General features: G+C 38.6%; 1 protein-coding gene across 5 annotated transcripts in view; it reads left to right on the top strand.

Annotated features, from left to right (window-relative positions):
• rbfox1 (RNA binding fox-1 homolog 1) overlaps window positions 1-17,859 on the top strand; it is a 227,617-nt gene that overhangs the window by 38,589 nt on the left and 171,169 nt on the right. Inside the window, exon 1 of one of the 5 annotated variants that reach the window (XM_084744731.1) lies at window positions 15,206-15,546. The exons of 2 other annotated variants lie outside the window; for them this stretch is intronic. In XM_084744731.1, coding sequence (XP_084600857.1) covers window positions 15,451-15,546 — 96 coding nt within the window. In that variant the 5' untranslated portion in view covers window positions 15,206-15,450. Of the gene's footprint in view, window positions 1-15,205; window positions 15,547-17,859 lie in introns of those variants that run through there. 2 more of the 5 variants (XM_084744735.1, XM_084744730.1) reach the window with 2 other exon arrangements.

Below are 17,859 nucleotides of genomic sequence, written 5' to 3' on the forward strand. Positions count from 1 at the left end.
ACACTTGTACCCACAGAGTGCATCTGGTGAGTCAGACTATGGGGAAGGTGACGTCTTTGGTTTCTGGTGTTGGATCTCGTTTGTCCACTGCCTTGTGGTCAATGATGTTTGACGTCTTCCCGGTGGATACTTTTGGTGTGGTGTTCACAGACAGATGATCTGCCTCTGGCAGGAGTAGAAGTCACAACTAAATTTACTCTTGTTACTGTAACAAAGTTATTTCTTGTGTACTTAACTAAACTTGTGCATGTAATACCTGAATATTAGAATAGTAGACAGATTTTTGCTTTTAATTCAGACTATGGCTAACAAAAGAAAAGAAATCAAATCACATTCAAAATAATACTTAGGAAAATTTATACTACAGCTGTAATGTAATTACTTTGAAGTGTGCTTTTATTTGGGACACTGTGGGTTAATATAACTTATTTTTTCTGTTTCATCTGCCCCCAACCACTGTGACAATTGTCCCCACTAAGGAGGCAGTGGTAACACTCTGACTGACTTCTTGCATGAAATTCAAATATTACAGTCTTGTCCTTCCTGGTAAAAATATATAATCTGTATTAATAATTAGTGCACATATATGTTTCTTAAATCGAAAGATGACCAATATATGTAGTCTGTGGGTTACAAATGAATTTTAAAATAGATATGATTGCCCCTGGTCTCCCCTAGCTTTAAATACTGTATCTCAAAATAATGGGAAACTTCTGAAAATAATGACTTAGTATTCCAAAAAATGACTTCATATCTCAAAATACTGACTTAATATCTTAAAATAATAGTCATTTTGAGAAAGTTTCTCATTATTTTGAGATATGTAGTCAGTATTTTAAATAGTTATTTTGAGATTCTAAGACATTATTTCAACAAAGTTCCTCATTATAATGACCTTTTTTTCCATCATATTGCCAGAATACAGATGTTTGGAGCAGAGTGTATAAAGTGGATCTGTCAGTGTGTTTCTCACTGTTAACAGACTCCAGCCTGCAGTGTAGTTCATACACTTCACTGATAAACCACAGAATTATAGAGGAACATGAGGCTGTGTGATCAAAGAAAGTTTTTATATCACGTCGACACTTCTGTTCACTTCTGTTTAAAAATCAGCTGGCGATGTGAGCGACATTATCGCTCTCACTAGCGAACGCCGTTCACGTTCATGAATTGCAAACTGATCCGTTTAGTTCACCCAAAATGTGAGCATGTTCAGTGAATGCCACTCTTTAAGCATGTTCATGCACAGCCCTGTCTGTCTCTGCTTATCGCATTAAACTTTTGTCGACTCTGATTGGTGTTGGGAACGCCGTGTTGCTGCGAGAGTGGTCAGTGTGTGTCTGAGAGGGGGCGGTTGGTCTCTAACACCAACTGACATAATGTTGAGACCACTGTGATATAAAGCTGAACGGACAGATCAGACTGTCTGTATCTTCCAGCCATCTGGGAGGTCAGAGGTTCTGCCTGTGCACAGAGGCTGATTAAACCAGTTAACACAACATGTAAGATTCACAAAACAGTGGTGGAGTTTGCGTGTTTTATCCCTTTAACTACAACACAACTAACTACGATGCCATTTACACAACAGCGATGCATTCACCAAAGGTCACCATTTCTTGCAAGTAATATTTGGACAGCATGATCCTCTTGATTATTTTCTTATTAATTTTGTGGGTGAGAGATGAAAGGAAATGATGTGAACCAGGGACCTTGTTGGCACCTAAACGTCTTGCAGCATCTCAATATGATTCTTTAATATGTCATATTTTATAATTGTATGTTAGCTATGATATTAGATGAGGACTGTGACATGCACATGCCTGAGGGGTGGCAGGGAGTTATGAAATCCACATGCCTTCAAAAAAATGTCAATCATGTGAAATGTTCACTGGCAACTTTGCATAATACAGTGTAATTACATAACAGAATGAGTCAGTGACCCCAGGCCAGAGGAGCACTGAAATTGTTATGGCATTGTCTTGCTGCAGCACTTAGTTATTGTTGTTGTTGCTGATGTGTGTGTGTGTGTGTGTGTGTGTGTGTGTGTGTGTGTGTGTGTGTGTGTGTGTGTGTGTGTGTATCTGTGTTGCAGGCAACCAAAACCTGAAACCAGACAAAAGATGTTTGTCACTGGCTTAGGCAAAAGCTTGATCTGATTGGTTGAAATTAGCCCGTGTTACAAGTAATAGACAAATCCAATCACCTGCCAGGTGTTTTCGTTTAAGTGCCTGCCCTTTTCCAAATAGTTTCTAAGGATGACTTCCCACATGGTTCTGTGTAACAAACCATCAGGCATGTCAGGTTACCAAGGTGATTCACTGTTTAAAAAAAGTAAACTAAATTTTCTTGAGTCAACTATTTTCACTTCAAGTTTTAAGTTTTAAATCAAAGTCAAACTCTTTTTTGAAATTTTTTTTGTTTTGCTGCTCTATAATCTTTATTGATTTTTTTTTTTTTTTTACTTATCTTCCTTAGATTAATTCAAAGAATTTTGTATATTCTGTATAACCATTATTCACTTTGAGTTTAATGAGTTTGTGCAACAATTTTTTAAATACAAAATGTTTTGTTTCTAAAACTCACACATTCATGTTTATTGAAGAAGAAAGGTAAATAATGTCAACAAACAATTATAGGTTAGGAACACTTTTTAAAGCTACATTTCAAAACTTTAGAGTTTTATACTAAACAAAAAAAAATGATTGAAGACAGTTGCCTTGAAATGCTGAGTTTTCTCAGCTTTCTTTTTTACAGTGTTCCACAAAACCCTCAACTATAGTTCTTGTAAGGCAGGTACCACCAATAAGTTAAGTTGAGATTTTTAGACACAGGTACTTAAGTTACACAGTTTCTTCTTAGAACCTGCATAAGCAAAGTTTTTAATGCTCAGCATCTTTTATGAACTGAATTTAAGCACATCGTCAGAAATTATCGTAAGACTAAATTCAAGTACGAGTCTAAGAACAGTTTCATAAATGAGGACAACTCATAGGTTTCTGTGAGGCACAAACACATAAGAGCACATGTGAAGTTCCAGCACTGTCTGAACTAAGTGGAGTGGAGTTTAATACATGCAAGATAATGAGGTAATAATTAGGAGCAGCTGAGGCAGGAGGAGAAAACAGGAGGGACATCTCGTGGTCTGACTGAGAAAGACAGAGTGAGGAGGGACCGGGGCGTGTGTGTATGTGTGTGTGAGACGTCTGAGGAGACCTCGTGAAGCCGGCGTCTTGGGTTTACCAGTGGCTATTTTTGTCAGGAACAGAGTGCAGAAAAATCCTCATTTGGGCACAGAGGAGAGGGAGTCTGAGTGGAGCCGAGGTGTGACGAGGAAGTGGCGACTGTAAAACACGCCTCTTTAAAAAAAAAAAAACCTTGATATCCCCTTAACACTCATTTGCCCACCCCTATAAAAACACCATGTTTGATGGTTGCAGCTGTGCATCATATGAGGGTTACTTTTACAGCAGGGCATTTAAATAAAAGGTTGAAAACAGAGTTTCTTGTGACGGTGCATTTATTATCCACTCCAGATGTATCCAGGAGGGGATTATGCGATCACTTCAATGTGTGCATGGGTGTATCATGTCCGCAGCTAATCTCTAACACAACTTTACCAATCAGGCTATTTTTTTTGTGACTGTATCATGTATGCATCACTTTACCATGCAAGACAGAACACACACGAATCCATCTTGCCAGTCTTCATCCTAAGAGGGACAATGGCAGCTATGGGCGTGGTTTTAGTTGTGACGACAGTGAGATGCGTGCATGAAAGCGACTCGTCTTGAACAAGCAATGGCGGCTCCTGGAGAGGTTAGCGTAGCTACTGTGATAGCATCAGTTATATCAGGAGAGCATTTCTTCATTGAAAGAAGAGCAAAGAACGACACTAGAGGCTTTTCTCCACGGAAAAGATGTTTTCGCTCTTCTCCTGCAAGCGTTTGCTCTGACTGGTTGAAGTTAGCCTGTGTTAGGTGTAATAGACAGATGGTTCATCCGATCAGCTGCCAAGTGTTTTTCTAAAGTGCCTGCCCTTTTCCTAGTGTGTTAGATTAACTATCACAAGTCCCAAAAATCAGAAATGTTACTATAAAATGCAGTGCCTTAAAAATATATATTACTGCAGGCTCCAAAAAAATCATATCAGTACAAAACAGGACAACAAAGTCACATTTTATTTTAACCTTTTTTTAACCAAGATAAGTCTTATTGAGATTAAAATTTTCTTTTTCAGTCCATGTGTCAAGAATACAGTTGGGAATTTGACTGGAACTCAGTGGATGTGGGTTCAACAAACATAATGACTCACTGCCTGCCACTGCCAGCCCATCATCCCACAGCTGTCTTTATATTATCTGTGCACGCTAAGGTAATATTGTGATCAAATTAGGACATCAGAACATTTCCTGAGGGCCTCGGCAAGCTTAGTGGACCGTTTTTAAAATGGAGTTGACAAATAGCATACTGAACTAGTAGGCATGCAGACATTACAGAGTGGATTATAACTAAAAAGGCAATATCATCTGACACACAAATGCTTAAACTACACTCAGTTTAAAAAACATTGTGTGTGTGTGTGTGTGTGTGTGTGTGTGTGTGTGTGTCTTTGAGAGGGCATTTAATTCTACATCCTCATGACTTCAGGTTGTATTCGTTTCCTCATTTGCTACTAAACAAACACAAAATACCAGCTGTGCCCTGTGGAACTATCCAGTCATTTATGGGAGACATTGTTTTGCTTGTTTGTTTCCCTTTTTTTAACATGCAATGATTCTTTCTGTTAGCAAACATAACACGTCTGCATATCAGTTTTATAGTCATCATTGGTTGTAATGGTTTACTTCCACGAAAAACATGCAAATAGATATACTTTTAAAAATGTACTGTGAACTGAAAGGACAGTAACATGGATGCTAGGTGCTACAGTGAATACATTCTCAAATAGTGGCCTTCAGTACAGAGAGAACCAGGCCATTGTTTCAAAACAGGCCTCTTATATAACAGAGGAGCCTTGATTTCTAACATCCTCTGTCCTCTGTCTTATATTTTAGTAAGATATTTCCAGACACTTCCAATTTGTGTTTTTAGATAGTTGTTAAAGCCTGACATATTAAATAATTGCCAGAAATGTTACATTTTTTTAAATTGTCTTTATTGGACCTATATATTTATATGTATACATATATATATATATATATATATATATATATATATATATATATATATATATATATATATAGTGTTGGTCATTGCTTTTGGAAAATTTGGCATATTTCAACTGGTTTGATTATTTTTTTCCAAACAGGAGCCTTTTTAATTTCACATTTTGGTCTGCAAAAACAGCTTGGTCAACATAAACTGAATTGGTCAATATAACATACAATTACGAGAACTCAATTAAAAAAACAATTACTAGCAAGTGCTCACTTGCTCATAACTGTTTTGCAACACAGTGATTATAATGGGAGCAGGTTACATATATAAAGATATCTTAAGTTAAACGACAATAAATGATAGATTAAATTAGTTTATTTTGTTTTAGAGTGTATTTGTGATTGTGGTGGAATCATGAATTTCAATAGAATAACGACTGAGGGATTCACAAATCAATGATCTTATGTACCAGCTGTATCATATTTGATACACACATTTTTTAACTATAAAACAATTTTACTAGGTTGTTTGACTGACATAAATATTCACAATGAAACATTAGTAACAATATAACTGTTCGAAATTCAAAAATGTTCAAAATTAGCAAATATTCTCCTCCCAAAAAATGTGTGACTCACTACATCAAGGTAGCCATGTTGGATTTTGCACTCAGGCGCAGGCTGCTGCCTGCAGTGCACTGATAATCCACCAGAGGGCAGAGGACATGTCTCTGATTATTACAGCAGGTTTTTCAGGAAAATATTGATATATATATAATATTGATGTTGCACAGGGCTCAGAAAGTCACATATCAAATATGATGCAAATAGCATTATAGGGTTAAGTTGCGGTCATTTAAACTCATTCCCTGTACAGATGTTTCAGCCTGGCATCACCAGACTAAATTGCAAATATGAGTTAGTCTGGAACCTCCTCTCGGTTCATTTTTTGATTTCCACAGGCTGTTGTCAGCACACGCAAGGCCAAAAAATGCATCTGAACACAATTGGATAGACCTATAAACAAACAAAGCAATGCATCATGTGATGTAGCGGTTCTTTGTCCGTTTCCAAGCCTGGCACAAAATAGTGGTGGCCTAGTTGCAGCCACACACTTCACTAAAATATGTCTCTGGAAACGTTTCAGGTGGGAAAGGTAATGTAGTAACAGAATCTTGGTCCAGACTGAGTTTTTGGGAAGCTCAAAAATGCTGCGGCCTGGTTACAACCGATCCAGTACTACAGCTAAACAGCACACCAGAACATGTTCCTGATTTTAACATTCCAAACATTTTAAGTGAGAAACAGTCAGTGCGGTAACATAAGCTTGATCTACATTTGATCAGCGCTGCCTAGTTTGACAGTTTGAAGAGAGGGAAAGTCGAGGTCCCTCCCTTTCCGGTGGACCACCACAGGAACTTACTTTAGAAAAAATATGAAGGATAGTTCATGGCAAGTGACAAATTATTTTTCAGTCTTGTTTGAACTGTGCCATGAATCACACATATGACATTTGTAATTTCAAGAGATAATTTTACAAATCAAGAAAGTTGCCGCTTGGCGTAAAACTGTTGAGGCATCAGACTGTGAAGTGGCATTATTAGAAAGACTAAACATTCAGAAATCTCGTAAGTGATATCATGACTTTTTCCCTTCAACATTTTAGCTGCTGAAGCTTATTTCGCTTGCTGGATGATAAAAATACCAGGAGCTAATAGGTAAAACACATCTGGTAAGATAATATTACAAGGGACAGCGATGTTGGTGATGTATATTATGCGAGACATGAGATGTAGCTCACTGAATAGTTTCACACGAACCTAAAGTAAACTACAATAAACCACGACTTTCTTGATCTGTAAAATGATCTTTTGAAAGAAAAACCATATCTGTAATTCATGGCATAATTCAAACTGGATCAAAAAATTATTTGCCTTTCGCTGTTTACTATAATTCACACTTTTTCTGAAGTTAAGTCTCATCAAGCACCCCAGGAGGGGAGGGACTTACCACACCACAATGGTGCTGCAAAGGACTGCAACACCAGAACCCAGGGTTCGTGCCCAGACTTCTATCTGTGGTTAGATTTAGGCAACAAAAGTCCCTGATTTTGGTTTAAGGTTAATGAAAAATCTTATGGCTCAAGTCACTGTGGACTTTTTCTCTATTAGTGCCTAAACATGCAACTATAAAGGAAGGAATCTCTGTCTGTATTTCCTTTGTGTATCTCAACCATTCAGGCGATCTACTTCACATTTGCTGGGTGTAGTGCTGGAGACCCGAGGATGTGCAGTGTGGAATTTGGTGCAGTTTGGACATGTGGCATTTTCAATACTGATGAAGAATAATCACGAAAACAGTGCTCTGTGTAATGATTGGGGCTGGACTGAAATCCCTCCCATTTTTGTTGGGCTTTTAATTTGAAACATCCATAGTAAGTGTTGAGTTTCATTAACAGTAACTTCAGCCAATAAATAAATTCTGTTGAAAAGAGAAAGAATGCTGAGTGTGGCACAGTCAGATGTTTTGGATGAATTGGTGCTGTGGAAGTTGCCAAATGCTGAATTTACCATTTGAGAGATTAGACTAATTTTTATTTGGAAATTCACTGTAATTTCCTTTTATGTGCAAAATATATATGTGAAAACCCTTCATCTTCTTTTCTCATGTTATGCTTAAATTTTTTCCAGAATTCAGAAAATTATTTTATTGAAAATTTACACTGTAATGGGGAATTATTGAGTGAAGGTGTTTGTGTGGATAAGAGCTCTGCCAATTGCTCTATAGGCTTGGCTAATGGTGTGTGTGTGTATGTGTGTGTATGTGTAGTAGCAAAATAAAGATGTGCCCAAAGGATGGAGGTGGAAGAGAAAAAGCAAAGAGTAGAAAAAAGGGAGCGTGTCTTTAGCCGAACGAATGGATAAAAGGCAGCTCCTGGCCTGCAGCCATGCGGTTGCAGTGTTCTGCTTCATCCCATAATATACTTGTATTTGCCTTTATGTTCAGTCTCTCTCTCTCTCTCTCTCTCTCTCTCTCTATCTATCTCTGTCTCTCTCTCTCTCTCTCTGTCTCACACACACACACACACACACACACTTACACATACACTTCTGTGCATTTCACCATGCACTACACCACCAGAAAATGCTTACGAATACACAACAACACACACTCTATCTACTCATCTAGCTCTCTAGCTGTGAGCTAAGGCTATACTCATATTTTAGTTTGCTGTTTTGCAAATATAACAGGATCATATTTCCTATTCTATTACTCACCAAATTCATCCAAATGATAAAAATGTGTTTTCTCACAATAGAATTCTGCTGCACATGTACACATTAGATTAGTGGACAGAGCCACCATGATGTCACCCATTGGTTTGTGGAGTTTGGCATTATGCCATATTTTTTTTATTTTTTTGCAATCAGAGCATGTTCAGTGTGAGCAACAGCTTGGAGGTGGTGGCAGATTAACTATAATGGGTGGTGCTTGCTTACAGTCGGAGGCTCCACTGGAAGTGGCCGCCTGTTTGTGTCTAGGAGGGAACCCCAGACACGTGAGCAATCTTGTGAGAGTGATCATTGTAACCCAAACCACGATCTTTCACTAAAGTCAGACATATACTTGCTGACCGTGTGTTCGTGTAGACGACCAGCTGTTTAGGGAAGCAAACTGTTTGCGACATGGCCACTTGTCCACACGTGTTACTGCAAAGCACCACTAGAGGGCACAACAGAGAACTCAGACCATGAACCGCTCGTAAAAACAAAAGAAAGAAGAAAAAGAGTTCCGGGTTTTCAAGGCTGTTTCAATTTATTTTGACATGTTGCCTTCCAAAACTGAACCAATCTGTCGCCAGCTGTTGTGGCAGGCATGTTTGTCGCTGTATAGCAGCAACGATACGTTATAAACATGAGGTTAGTTGTGGACTTGTTCAATGAGCCTGTCCTCAAAACTTTCTGCTTTTGTTGTCACGGGCAACATATCTCCTGACCCCTGACTGTGTCACTGTATTCTGCCCCTATACTGCCCCCCGGTCGTGTGTGTTAGCGGACGCATAGCGTTAATTTGTGAGTTTGTACAACGTCCCCAGTGAAGAAACAATGTGTACTAATGTTGCAAGAGTTCTGTAAATCTTGGGTCACTAAATTATGTTTCTGAAAACATTTAAGCGATAAATAGGCAATGAGTGATAGAATTTTGATCTGCTTTATCATCTATTTTACTGTAAATAAGATGCTGTATTTACTGAAGATGTGAAAGTAGCAGCTGAGATAATAATCTCATTAGGAAACTGTTTAAACAAGTCATACATCAAGTAAGAAGTAGGGTCATTTTACAGCCAGTGGAGTCGCCCTCTGCTGACACTTCTGTATTCACTTCAGTTTTCAGACCTGACAGCTCTGTCCACTTATTCCTCTACCGTCTGTTGCTAATATTGAGCTGTGCTCCAAATTGCATTCTTTATCTTTTTACTTTTAGTATCTACTGCTTTATTCACCCTGTGTAAAGTATTTGCTGTTATATGCAGTATGCATACAACAGGAACATAATACTTTGTCATATCATTGTGCCTTGAACTTGACCCGCATTCCAAATACATAGCATGGAATTTGAAGTAAACAAAAATATAGAATGTGATTTGGAATGCAAATTTTCTCAAGAATGAGTGCCTCTCACATGGTCCACCTCCCAGCTGCAAAGTCAACCGCTCAGCACAGTTGTGTAGTATTTTGGTCACTTTAATTGGCATAGGCACAGCCTTAAACCTCTTTGAAATAACACAGCCCTCTTTATTCATGTTTTTCCTGTCTTTCCATTTTCATTCTACACTTTTCACAACATAACAGGTGGGTTACCAATGACTCCTGAAACATACATGAGCGTTGGAGAGTCAGTGAGTGGTTCTTTCCAGCTCGGTCGGTTTGTAGCCAAGAGCTTCCTTTACTGTAGTGACTCTCTACTCTACTGCCATCTGAATGCAGCAGGTATCTTTTCCATCTGCAGGCTCTAATTGAAGGGATGTTGTGTACTGTCAAACCACAATTACACAGGCAGCTGGTTACATTTTGTGCATCAAGCACCAGACTGTTGCAGAATGACCACAGAAACCTCTGTGCTTATGTGCATATCACACTTGTCGACCTGATTAATTACAGGTGTTTTGGAGACCAACACACTGAAAACAGTTCACACAGTCCCATGAAAAATCGCAATCAAATCAATTAAAATTTCTTTGTCCACTAATAACTCCCTCAGTTCAGTCAACTCCGACCAGTCCTCAGGGTAACCAGGGCAACGGCTGCATGTGTCTTTTTTTTTTTTTTTTTTTTTTTGAACAAGTCTGACCAAAGTATCACCTGGAGCTCTGCATTTTTAATTACAGTACAGACGCACTGTTTCGGAGGATGAACCTGAGTTGTGTTTGGTCATCATTGTCATAGCCACTAATTGGGAAGATGCGGCTTTGTGATGTTTAATGTGCGCTGCGGTTTTGTTCCGTCATATGAGCGACTGCAATTTCAACCAGCAGCGTTTCAGAAGCATTTCAGCAGCGGAGTGTTTTGCCAATCTGGTTATGTTTACTTGCTCTGATTTTGTTGAGTAAATCCTCTTTTCTTGCTCTTTGTGCTTCTACCATGGATAAGCAGGCTATGTAGTTAAATAGTTTTTTTTCTGTCTGTCTTCATGATTGTGAGTCTGCACTGGGTCTTTTATTTTGAAACTTAAATGGATTCTCACTGCCTTTTCCATGCCTGACTTCCTACCCTTTCGACCTGCTCTGTGCTAATTGACACAGCATCTGTCAAAAATAGACTCGGTTCGTATTCTCCACAGAACGGAGCGTCGAGGCGCTTCTGATGGAAACACAAGCATTGTCTAGAATGGCTGTGAATTGTCCTGAGTCATCCAGTATCCGAGCGTGCCACAGGTGCGCCAGATGGCCAAGTGTGTTTGGCACACCACTGATGCTCCAGACAGGGTACATGTAACTGATATGCGCCACACAGATCGTAAAATTAAAGTTAATAATAAATAAAGTTTTTGGTTCAAGCCTGGTCTCATCAATTGGTGCATGGTTAACACACAAATATCATTTTTCACAATGTCTTTGTTTTTGTCATTTCTCGAGCCATTCAGTCCATCTGACTTATGCAGAGATGGAGTGTCATTTTACACCAGAATGTCATTGAGAAAAAAATTGTCAGGTGACGTAGTATAAAGTGCGACAACGTCCACACGAATGCAGGACTTCTACAGAGGAGACAGCAACTAAACTAAAAGTCAGCGCTGACTTATTTCAGCTTTAGTATGTGAATTTCCCTACATCACATGCTTTACTTACGTTAAGGATGTGATGTACTTACCATACATATGTAGCTTAACTTGTGTAGCTAATGTACTTATTTTACCCCTAAAACCACAGTTACACAGGCAGCTGGTTACATTTTGTGCATCAAGCACCAGACTGTTGCAGAATGACCACAGAAACCTCTGTGCTTATGTGCATATCACACTTGTCGACCTGATTAATTACAGGTGTTTTGGAGACCAACACACTGAAAACAGTTCACACAGTCCCATGAAAAATAGCATCAAATCAATTAAAGCTTCTTTGTCCACTAATAACTCCCTCAGTACAGTCAACTCTGACCAGTCCTCAGGGTAACCAGGGCAACATGTCATCTTCTTTTTAACAAGTCTGGTCAAAGCTTCGCCTGGAGCTCTGCATTTTTAATTACAATACAGACGCACTGTTTTGGGGGATGAATGTGATTGGTCATAATTTTTCACACCCAGTATCCAAGCGCAGCACAGGTGCGACAGATGAGCAAGTTTGTTTGGCACATCACTGACTCTCCAGACAGGGTGCTTGTGACTGCGATACGCAACGCACGGTCCGTCAAAATAAAGTCCTTAGTCCGAACATGGTCTCATCAAATGATGTACGGTTAACACGCAAATGTCATTTTACGTGTTATCACAACGTCCTTTTTGCTTTTGTCATTTCTCGAGCCATTTAGTCTGTACTGACTTTTGCAGAGGAGATAGAGGGAAAAAAATGTCAGGTTATGTACATATAAAGGAGGGACGGGTCGAACAAACACAGGACTTTCATCCAGGAGACCATATTGTGAAAGTAAAAGTCTGCTGACTTATTTTAACTTTAGTATGCAAGTTAGAATGGCATTAAAAGACACACGAAAAGCTTAAATTGTGTAGACATGATGTGACATCTGGTGCTATTTATACGACATTACATGAGATCACTTTGGTCTAAGTATTTTAAATCAGTGTAATAAAGATGACTTAGTCTGAATCATTACAACATCAGGCAACTTATATGAGAAAGCAGTCGGGGCTTTTCTTGAAAGAAAGTTTGTAATCAATTTACATGCATTTAAGAATCATAGTGATCACTGCCACTGGGAAATGTATTCATCTAAATATCCATGCCTCATGTCTGTGAGACTGGACGTGACCCAGCAGTTGTTTGGTTAATGGTACTAGGATCTCTCAACCATATTCAATTTTCAAAGATAGTTACTTTCAAAAAGTCACACCACTCCTTTTGTTGTTCAAGAACACCTACAGAATGCAAAGTCTTTCTCTCAGTAAATGATCTAGCTGATCGAATCATTTTGAGCTACATAATTGTCGAGTATAAATAGCCAGCGGGATGCAGATCGTGGACAGTGGTTGGAGTTTCCCACTTTAATGTTTAGAGCGGCACTTAATCGATTTTACACATAAAGGTCAGTTTACTCATCACGTTGAGTCAGTCTGTGAAAAGAGTTGTATAATGTGTTCTGTAGCAGCTTTGTCAAGACTGAGAAAATAACCCCTGATGATGTCAAAGTGATGTCATCATTTATCGTGGTTTGAGACCGGAGACTATTAATTCGTAACGGAGAGCTTGTGCTACAAACTGGAGGCGTGGAGTTTGATATGTGTTGGTGTTTACCAAGTAGGCGTGTCTTAATGAAAGAGATGTATCATGGGAAGTGTAGTTTCCAGTCTTTTTAGTGTAAAAGTCAGGATCCCTTGGTCTATGCCTCTTCGATTTTTGTTCTACGCATTTCTTGTTTATCTATAGCAGCATATTGCTGAAAAGAAAAACAGAAAGAGAGAAAAAAGTATAGATCCGTATCACGTCAAAATGTAAAAGATTTATTATTATTATTAACGTTATAGCGTCATGTTATTACGAGAAACAGATGATTCAATACTCCTCCACTTTGCATCAGGGTCCTGCATTACAGTATAATAATAGAACATTATCACATTACAACAATATAAATTATCATGTTATCACATGATGTTTTAGTTATCATGTTATAAAAATATAAGTTATCATGTTATAAAAATATAAGTTATCATGTTATTAAAATTTAATATGACATTATAACATGCTGGTTAGAGGAACTTAGCATGGATAATGATAAGTTATCACGCTCTAACATGACGTTACAACAATATAGGTTATCATCACATGACAGTATAATTTGTCACATTATAACAATGTAAGTTTTCATGTTATATTTAGCTTTTAGAGTTAACATGCTATGATTGAGACATAATCTGATAGCATAGCAATATTAGTTCATGAATTTGTCAAAAAAATATAAAGAATAAAAATCTGATGGACTTAACAGAAATATGGTACACAACTTTAGAGCCAAAATAAGAAGAAAAAAAAAATAGATAGATAAAATAGATTTTATAACAAAGACAGTAATAACTTACCTTGCAAGGCAGCTAAATTCACAAGAAAATGCACAAATTCATCTTGCCAGTCTCCAAATTTTCTGTGCGTGTCAGTCAGTGTCCTAGGAGGGACTACTGGCAGCTCTGGGTGTGGTTTTAGGTGTGATGACTGTGAGAAGCGTCCATGAAAGCAGCTCATCTTGAACAAACAATGGCAATGGACAGATGGTTCATCCAATATCCTGCCATCTGGTTTTTTAAAGTGCCTGCCCTTTTCCAATCAATTTCTACGGACGACTTTGCAGACTGTTCTGTGCTACAAACCATCTGGCTTGTCAGATTAAGTAATAATAACACATTTTTTTTTACCTATGTTGTCAGTAGTTTTAGATTTTTAAGGCTTTTAACACATTTTTAAATAGTTTGAAGTTGTAAACACTCGTTTGGGACAAGGATGTTTTATGGCACAGAGGAATTTTAGAAAAAAAAAAAAAAAAGCAAACCAAAGCATTTCATGAATTACATTTGACACATAAATCCTTGAGGATTTTTTTTTTCTGATAGGACATGTTTTGTCCCAAGAATGGTTGTTATAGGAACATATTTTCATTCATATATCATAAAATTATGGATAATCTGAGCTGTTTTTCCTCAGTTTGGTATTTTGCATGACTCAAAAAGTTTTGCCAGCAAATGATGGCACTTCAGAGAGAGAGGGAGAGCGAGAGAGGGAGACAGGGAGAGGGAGGGAGGGCTGTATTGTAGCTGCAGTCAGCATCCTCGATCGCCTCCAGTAACACATGTCACACAACTTCAATTCATCACAAGAATGAGAGAGGGAGGGAGAGAGAGAGAAATCAGCATTTCTTGCAAGAAACAACACACACACACACACACACACACATACAGCTGGACTCTCTCTCTCTCTCTCTCTCTCTCTCTCTCTCTCTCTCTCTCTCTTGCTTGCTCTGTATCTCTCTCTCACACACACATACACACACAGCACATTAGAAACACACACACAGACAATTTTCTGCCTCCCTCACGCTCCAGCGATCGCAGTCACACTGACTGCTGGCTTGCCTCCATACACACACACACACACGCTCACACGCGCACACACACACACACACACACATGCATACATACTGAGTCAGACTCACACTGACTCTCTCTCTCTCTCCCTCTCTTTCTCTCTCTCTCTCTCTCTCTCTCTCTCTCACACTCTGAGTCACACACACTGCAGCAGAGCGCTCCTCTCCCTCTCTCTCTCTCTCTCTCTCTCTCTCTCTCTCTCTCTCTCTCTCTCTCTCGTCCCGCCTTCCTGCGAGCAGAAACACACTCGGGTCTCCATCGTACGGGACCGGCTGCTGCTTCCTTTGAAGCTCCATCTCTCTCTGCTCATCATCCTCTCTCCTCCTTTCTCTCTCTCTCTCTCTCTCTCCCCGCTCGTCCTGCTGCTCTCCCTCTCTCTCCCTCGCCGAGCGTGCAGTCAGGGTTGTGTGTGTTGTCGGGTTGAGGGGGTTTGTTGTGTGTGTTGCCGGGGTTCAGGGGGTTTGTGTTGTCAGATAGAGGAGGGAACATGCAGCATCCTGGAGGAACATGCGTGGCGTTACCCAACGTGGACGCCTGTCCTCAGCTGTCCTGCGCCGCCCTCACCTTCATGTATTTACAGCAGGTGAGTGTTTTTTTTTTCCTCTACATGAATTTACATCTTGTGTACATGCACACATTGTCTGCTGCTGCTGCTGGACAGGGGAAGTGGAGTGGAACAGGATAACTGCGTGCTCCTACTCACAGGGCAAAAACAGAAACAAAGAGTGTGTGTGGATATGCAGTGTGCGTAAATGCGTAGTGTCAGTTTGTGGCAGTTTGAGAAGCATCGGTCCTCCTCTGCCGTCCTGCTGTCAGGCTGAACTGTGGACAGCTGATACCGGGGCTCTGTCCTCCAGCTCTTTGAAGATGGAGCAGGTGGACTTCACTGATGTTAACATCTGTTAGTTGGAGAGGCCGTGGATCAGGACCGTCCTGCTCTGTCTTCTTGTTTATGTCCCGTGAAAAGCAGCACCACCATGTTACCAGATCTGTTATGAAAACTTCAAGATATGGAAATTCATGATTACAGTTGGAAATATCGTCCTGTTTGACTGCAGTGTTCAGAATGTAGACAAACCTTTAACAGCATTAGAAAACTTTGATTTAGTTGTTGTCCACAGCAGATTGTTGTCCAATGAGTTTGGGAGTGTCCGCAGCTTCCACTCCAGTGGTGAGAGTCATGGCACCGACTGGTGTTAGGCTAGTTTGCTCAGGGTCAGTTGAACTATTTCCAGGTTAATATTGCACCATAAAACTGAATAAGTCGAGTCCATAAACTGCTGGAGGTTATCAGAGCTGAGTTTGTATGACATGTACTCTTTGATTACAGTTAAATTAAAATAACTGATGATGCCAACTCAAATATTTTCAATAAATACATCATTCACCCCTCTCATTGTCAAGTTAAAGGACGTGAATATGTTTTAAGTATAAATACCCATTATTTAATGTTCAGTAAAGTCAGTATAGTAATAAATAAAATATAATTTTTACATCTCTTAAAATATTTGTGTTTTAGGGACCTTTTAAGGAACTTTTACAGTTTAATAAACACAAAAGAAAGACAATTCTTGTGGCACTAAACATTTTTAAGTTAGTAGAACCTCTAAACAAATTTAAGTTGTCACTACTTACTATAAATAATTAATTTGCACATTTGGTTTTACAGTGTGGGGTTAGGGTTTTAGTGACTTTAATAATAATGTGGAAGTGTGTGGCTGCCAGTATTAAAAAGAAAGAAAATTTTATTTTCATGTTTTAAAGCATGATGTTTTCATTTCTTAATTTGAAGACGCATTGCAGCCTTACATTTAACATTTCAAACTGACATTTAGCATTTTAATTTGAATTGTGTGCTTATTTTATTTACGTCTAGTTAGAATTAAATGAAAATAGAGTTTTAATGATTTTCATGAAGGTTGATTTCATAATTGCTGGACTTTGACAGATTTTACAAAAGAGGTTTGAAAGAATCCTCCTGCCATTATGATTTTGATTGTAGTCAGTTCATTTGTTTTAAAAACTGATTTCTTTATTTGCTTGTTTATTTTATTATAGCTTCCTTTGCTCCAGTATATTACTGTATGTTTTGTTGTATGAGCAACCTGCCATCTTGTCTAAAATCATTTTTCCCCACCAGTATTACAGTAATACACATAACACACATTTATATACAGCGACTTGAGATATTGCAGATTTCTAACCTTACTGTAAAAGGTGATAAAGTCAGTTACAATTAAACAGGCTTGACTCAGTTAAAACTGTTTTACAGCAGGTTCCTGTTCTGCAGCACATAAGAGACAAAATCACATCACAAGACAGAGACGGTCGAAAATAAAAGAAACAAAAAGACATAAACAGCAACATGAACATTCAGAGAAGAGAGGGTTTAAATGAAGTGTGCAGATATTATGGGTTATATCGGTGTCCTTCCATCAGATTATGTTTATATGCTTGTTTGAAGTGTGTGATAGAGGTTATTGTTGGATCTCACTCCACACTATGATCTCTTTACTCTTCACTTCTTACTGTATCATGCTAATAGCTTTCTAAATTTGACTCACAGCCGTGTGTCAGCTGGGTTGTGACAGTTTGCTCAGATTGTTGCTGTACTCTCTGCAAAATTATCAGAATTCTGTTGTTCTTTTTCTTTGTCACTTTTTTATTTTGCCACTTGCTGGTTTCTGGAGAGGAAGTGGTGATTTCACAGTTATCACAGGGAGGATTGTACACAAATACATCCACTTCCACCATGAATGTCTCATAAAGACAATTTTATTTAAAATTTCTTGAATTATTTAAAGAGAGTGTGGCATTAAAAACATACAAACATTACAGAAAGCAAAACATTGAGGTTTTAGGAATTTATAGAAAAAAAACCTATCATATTTAATAC

This window comes from Lutjanus erythropterus, chromosome 19 (genome assembly GCF_056507025.1).
Source record: "Lutjanus erythropterus isolate fLutEry1 chromosome 19, fLutEry1.hap2, whole genome shotgun sequence".
NCBI lineage: Eukaryota > Metazoa > Chordata > Actinopteri > Lutjaniformes > Lutjanidae > Lutjanus > Lutjanus erythropterus.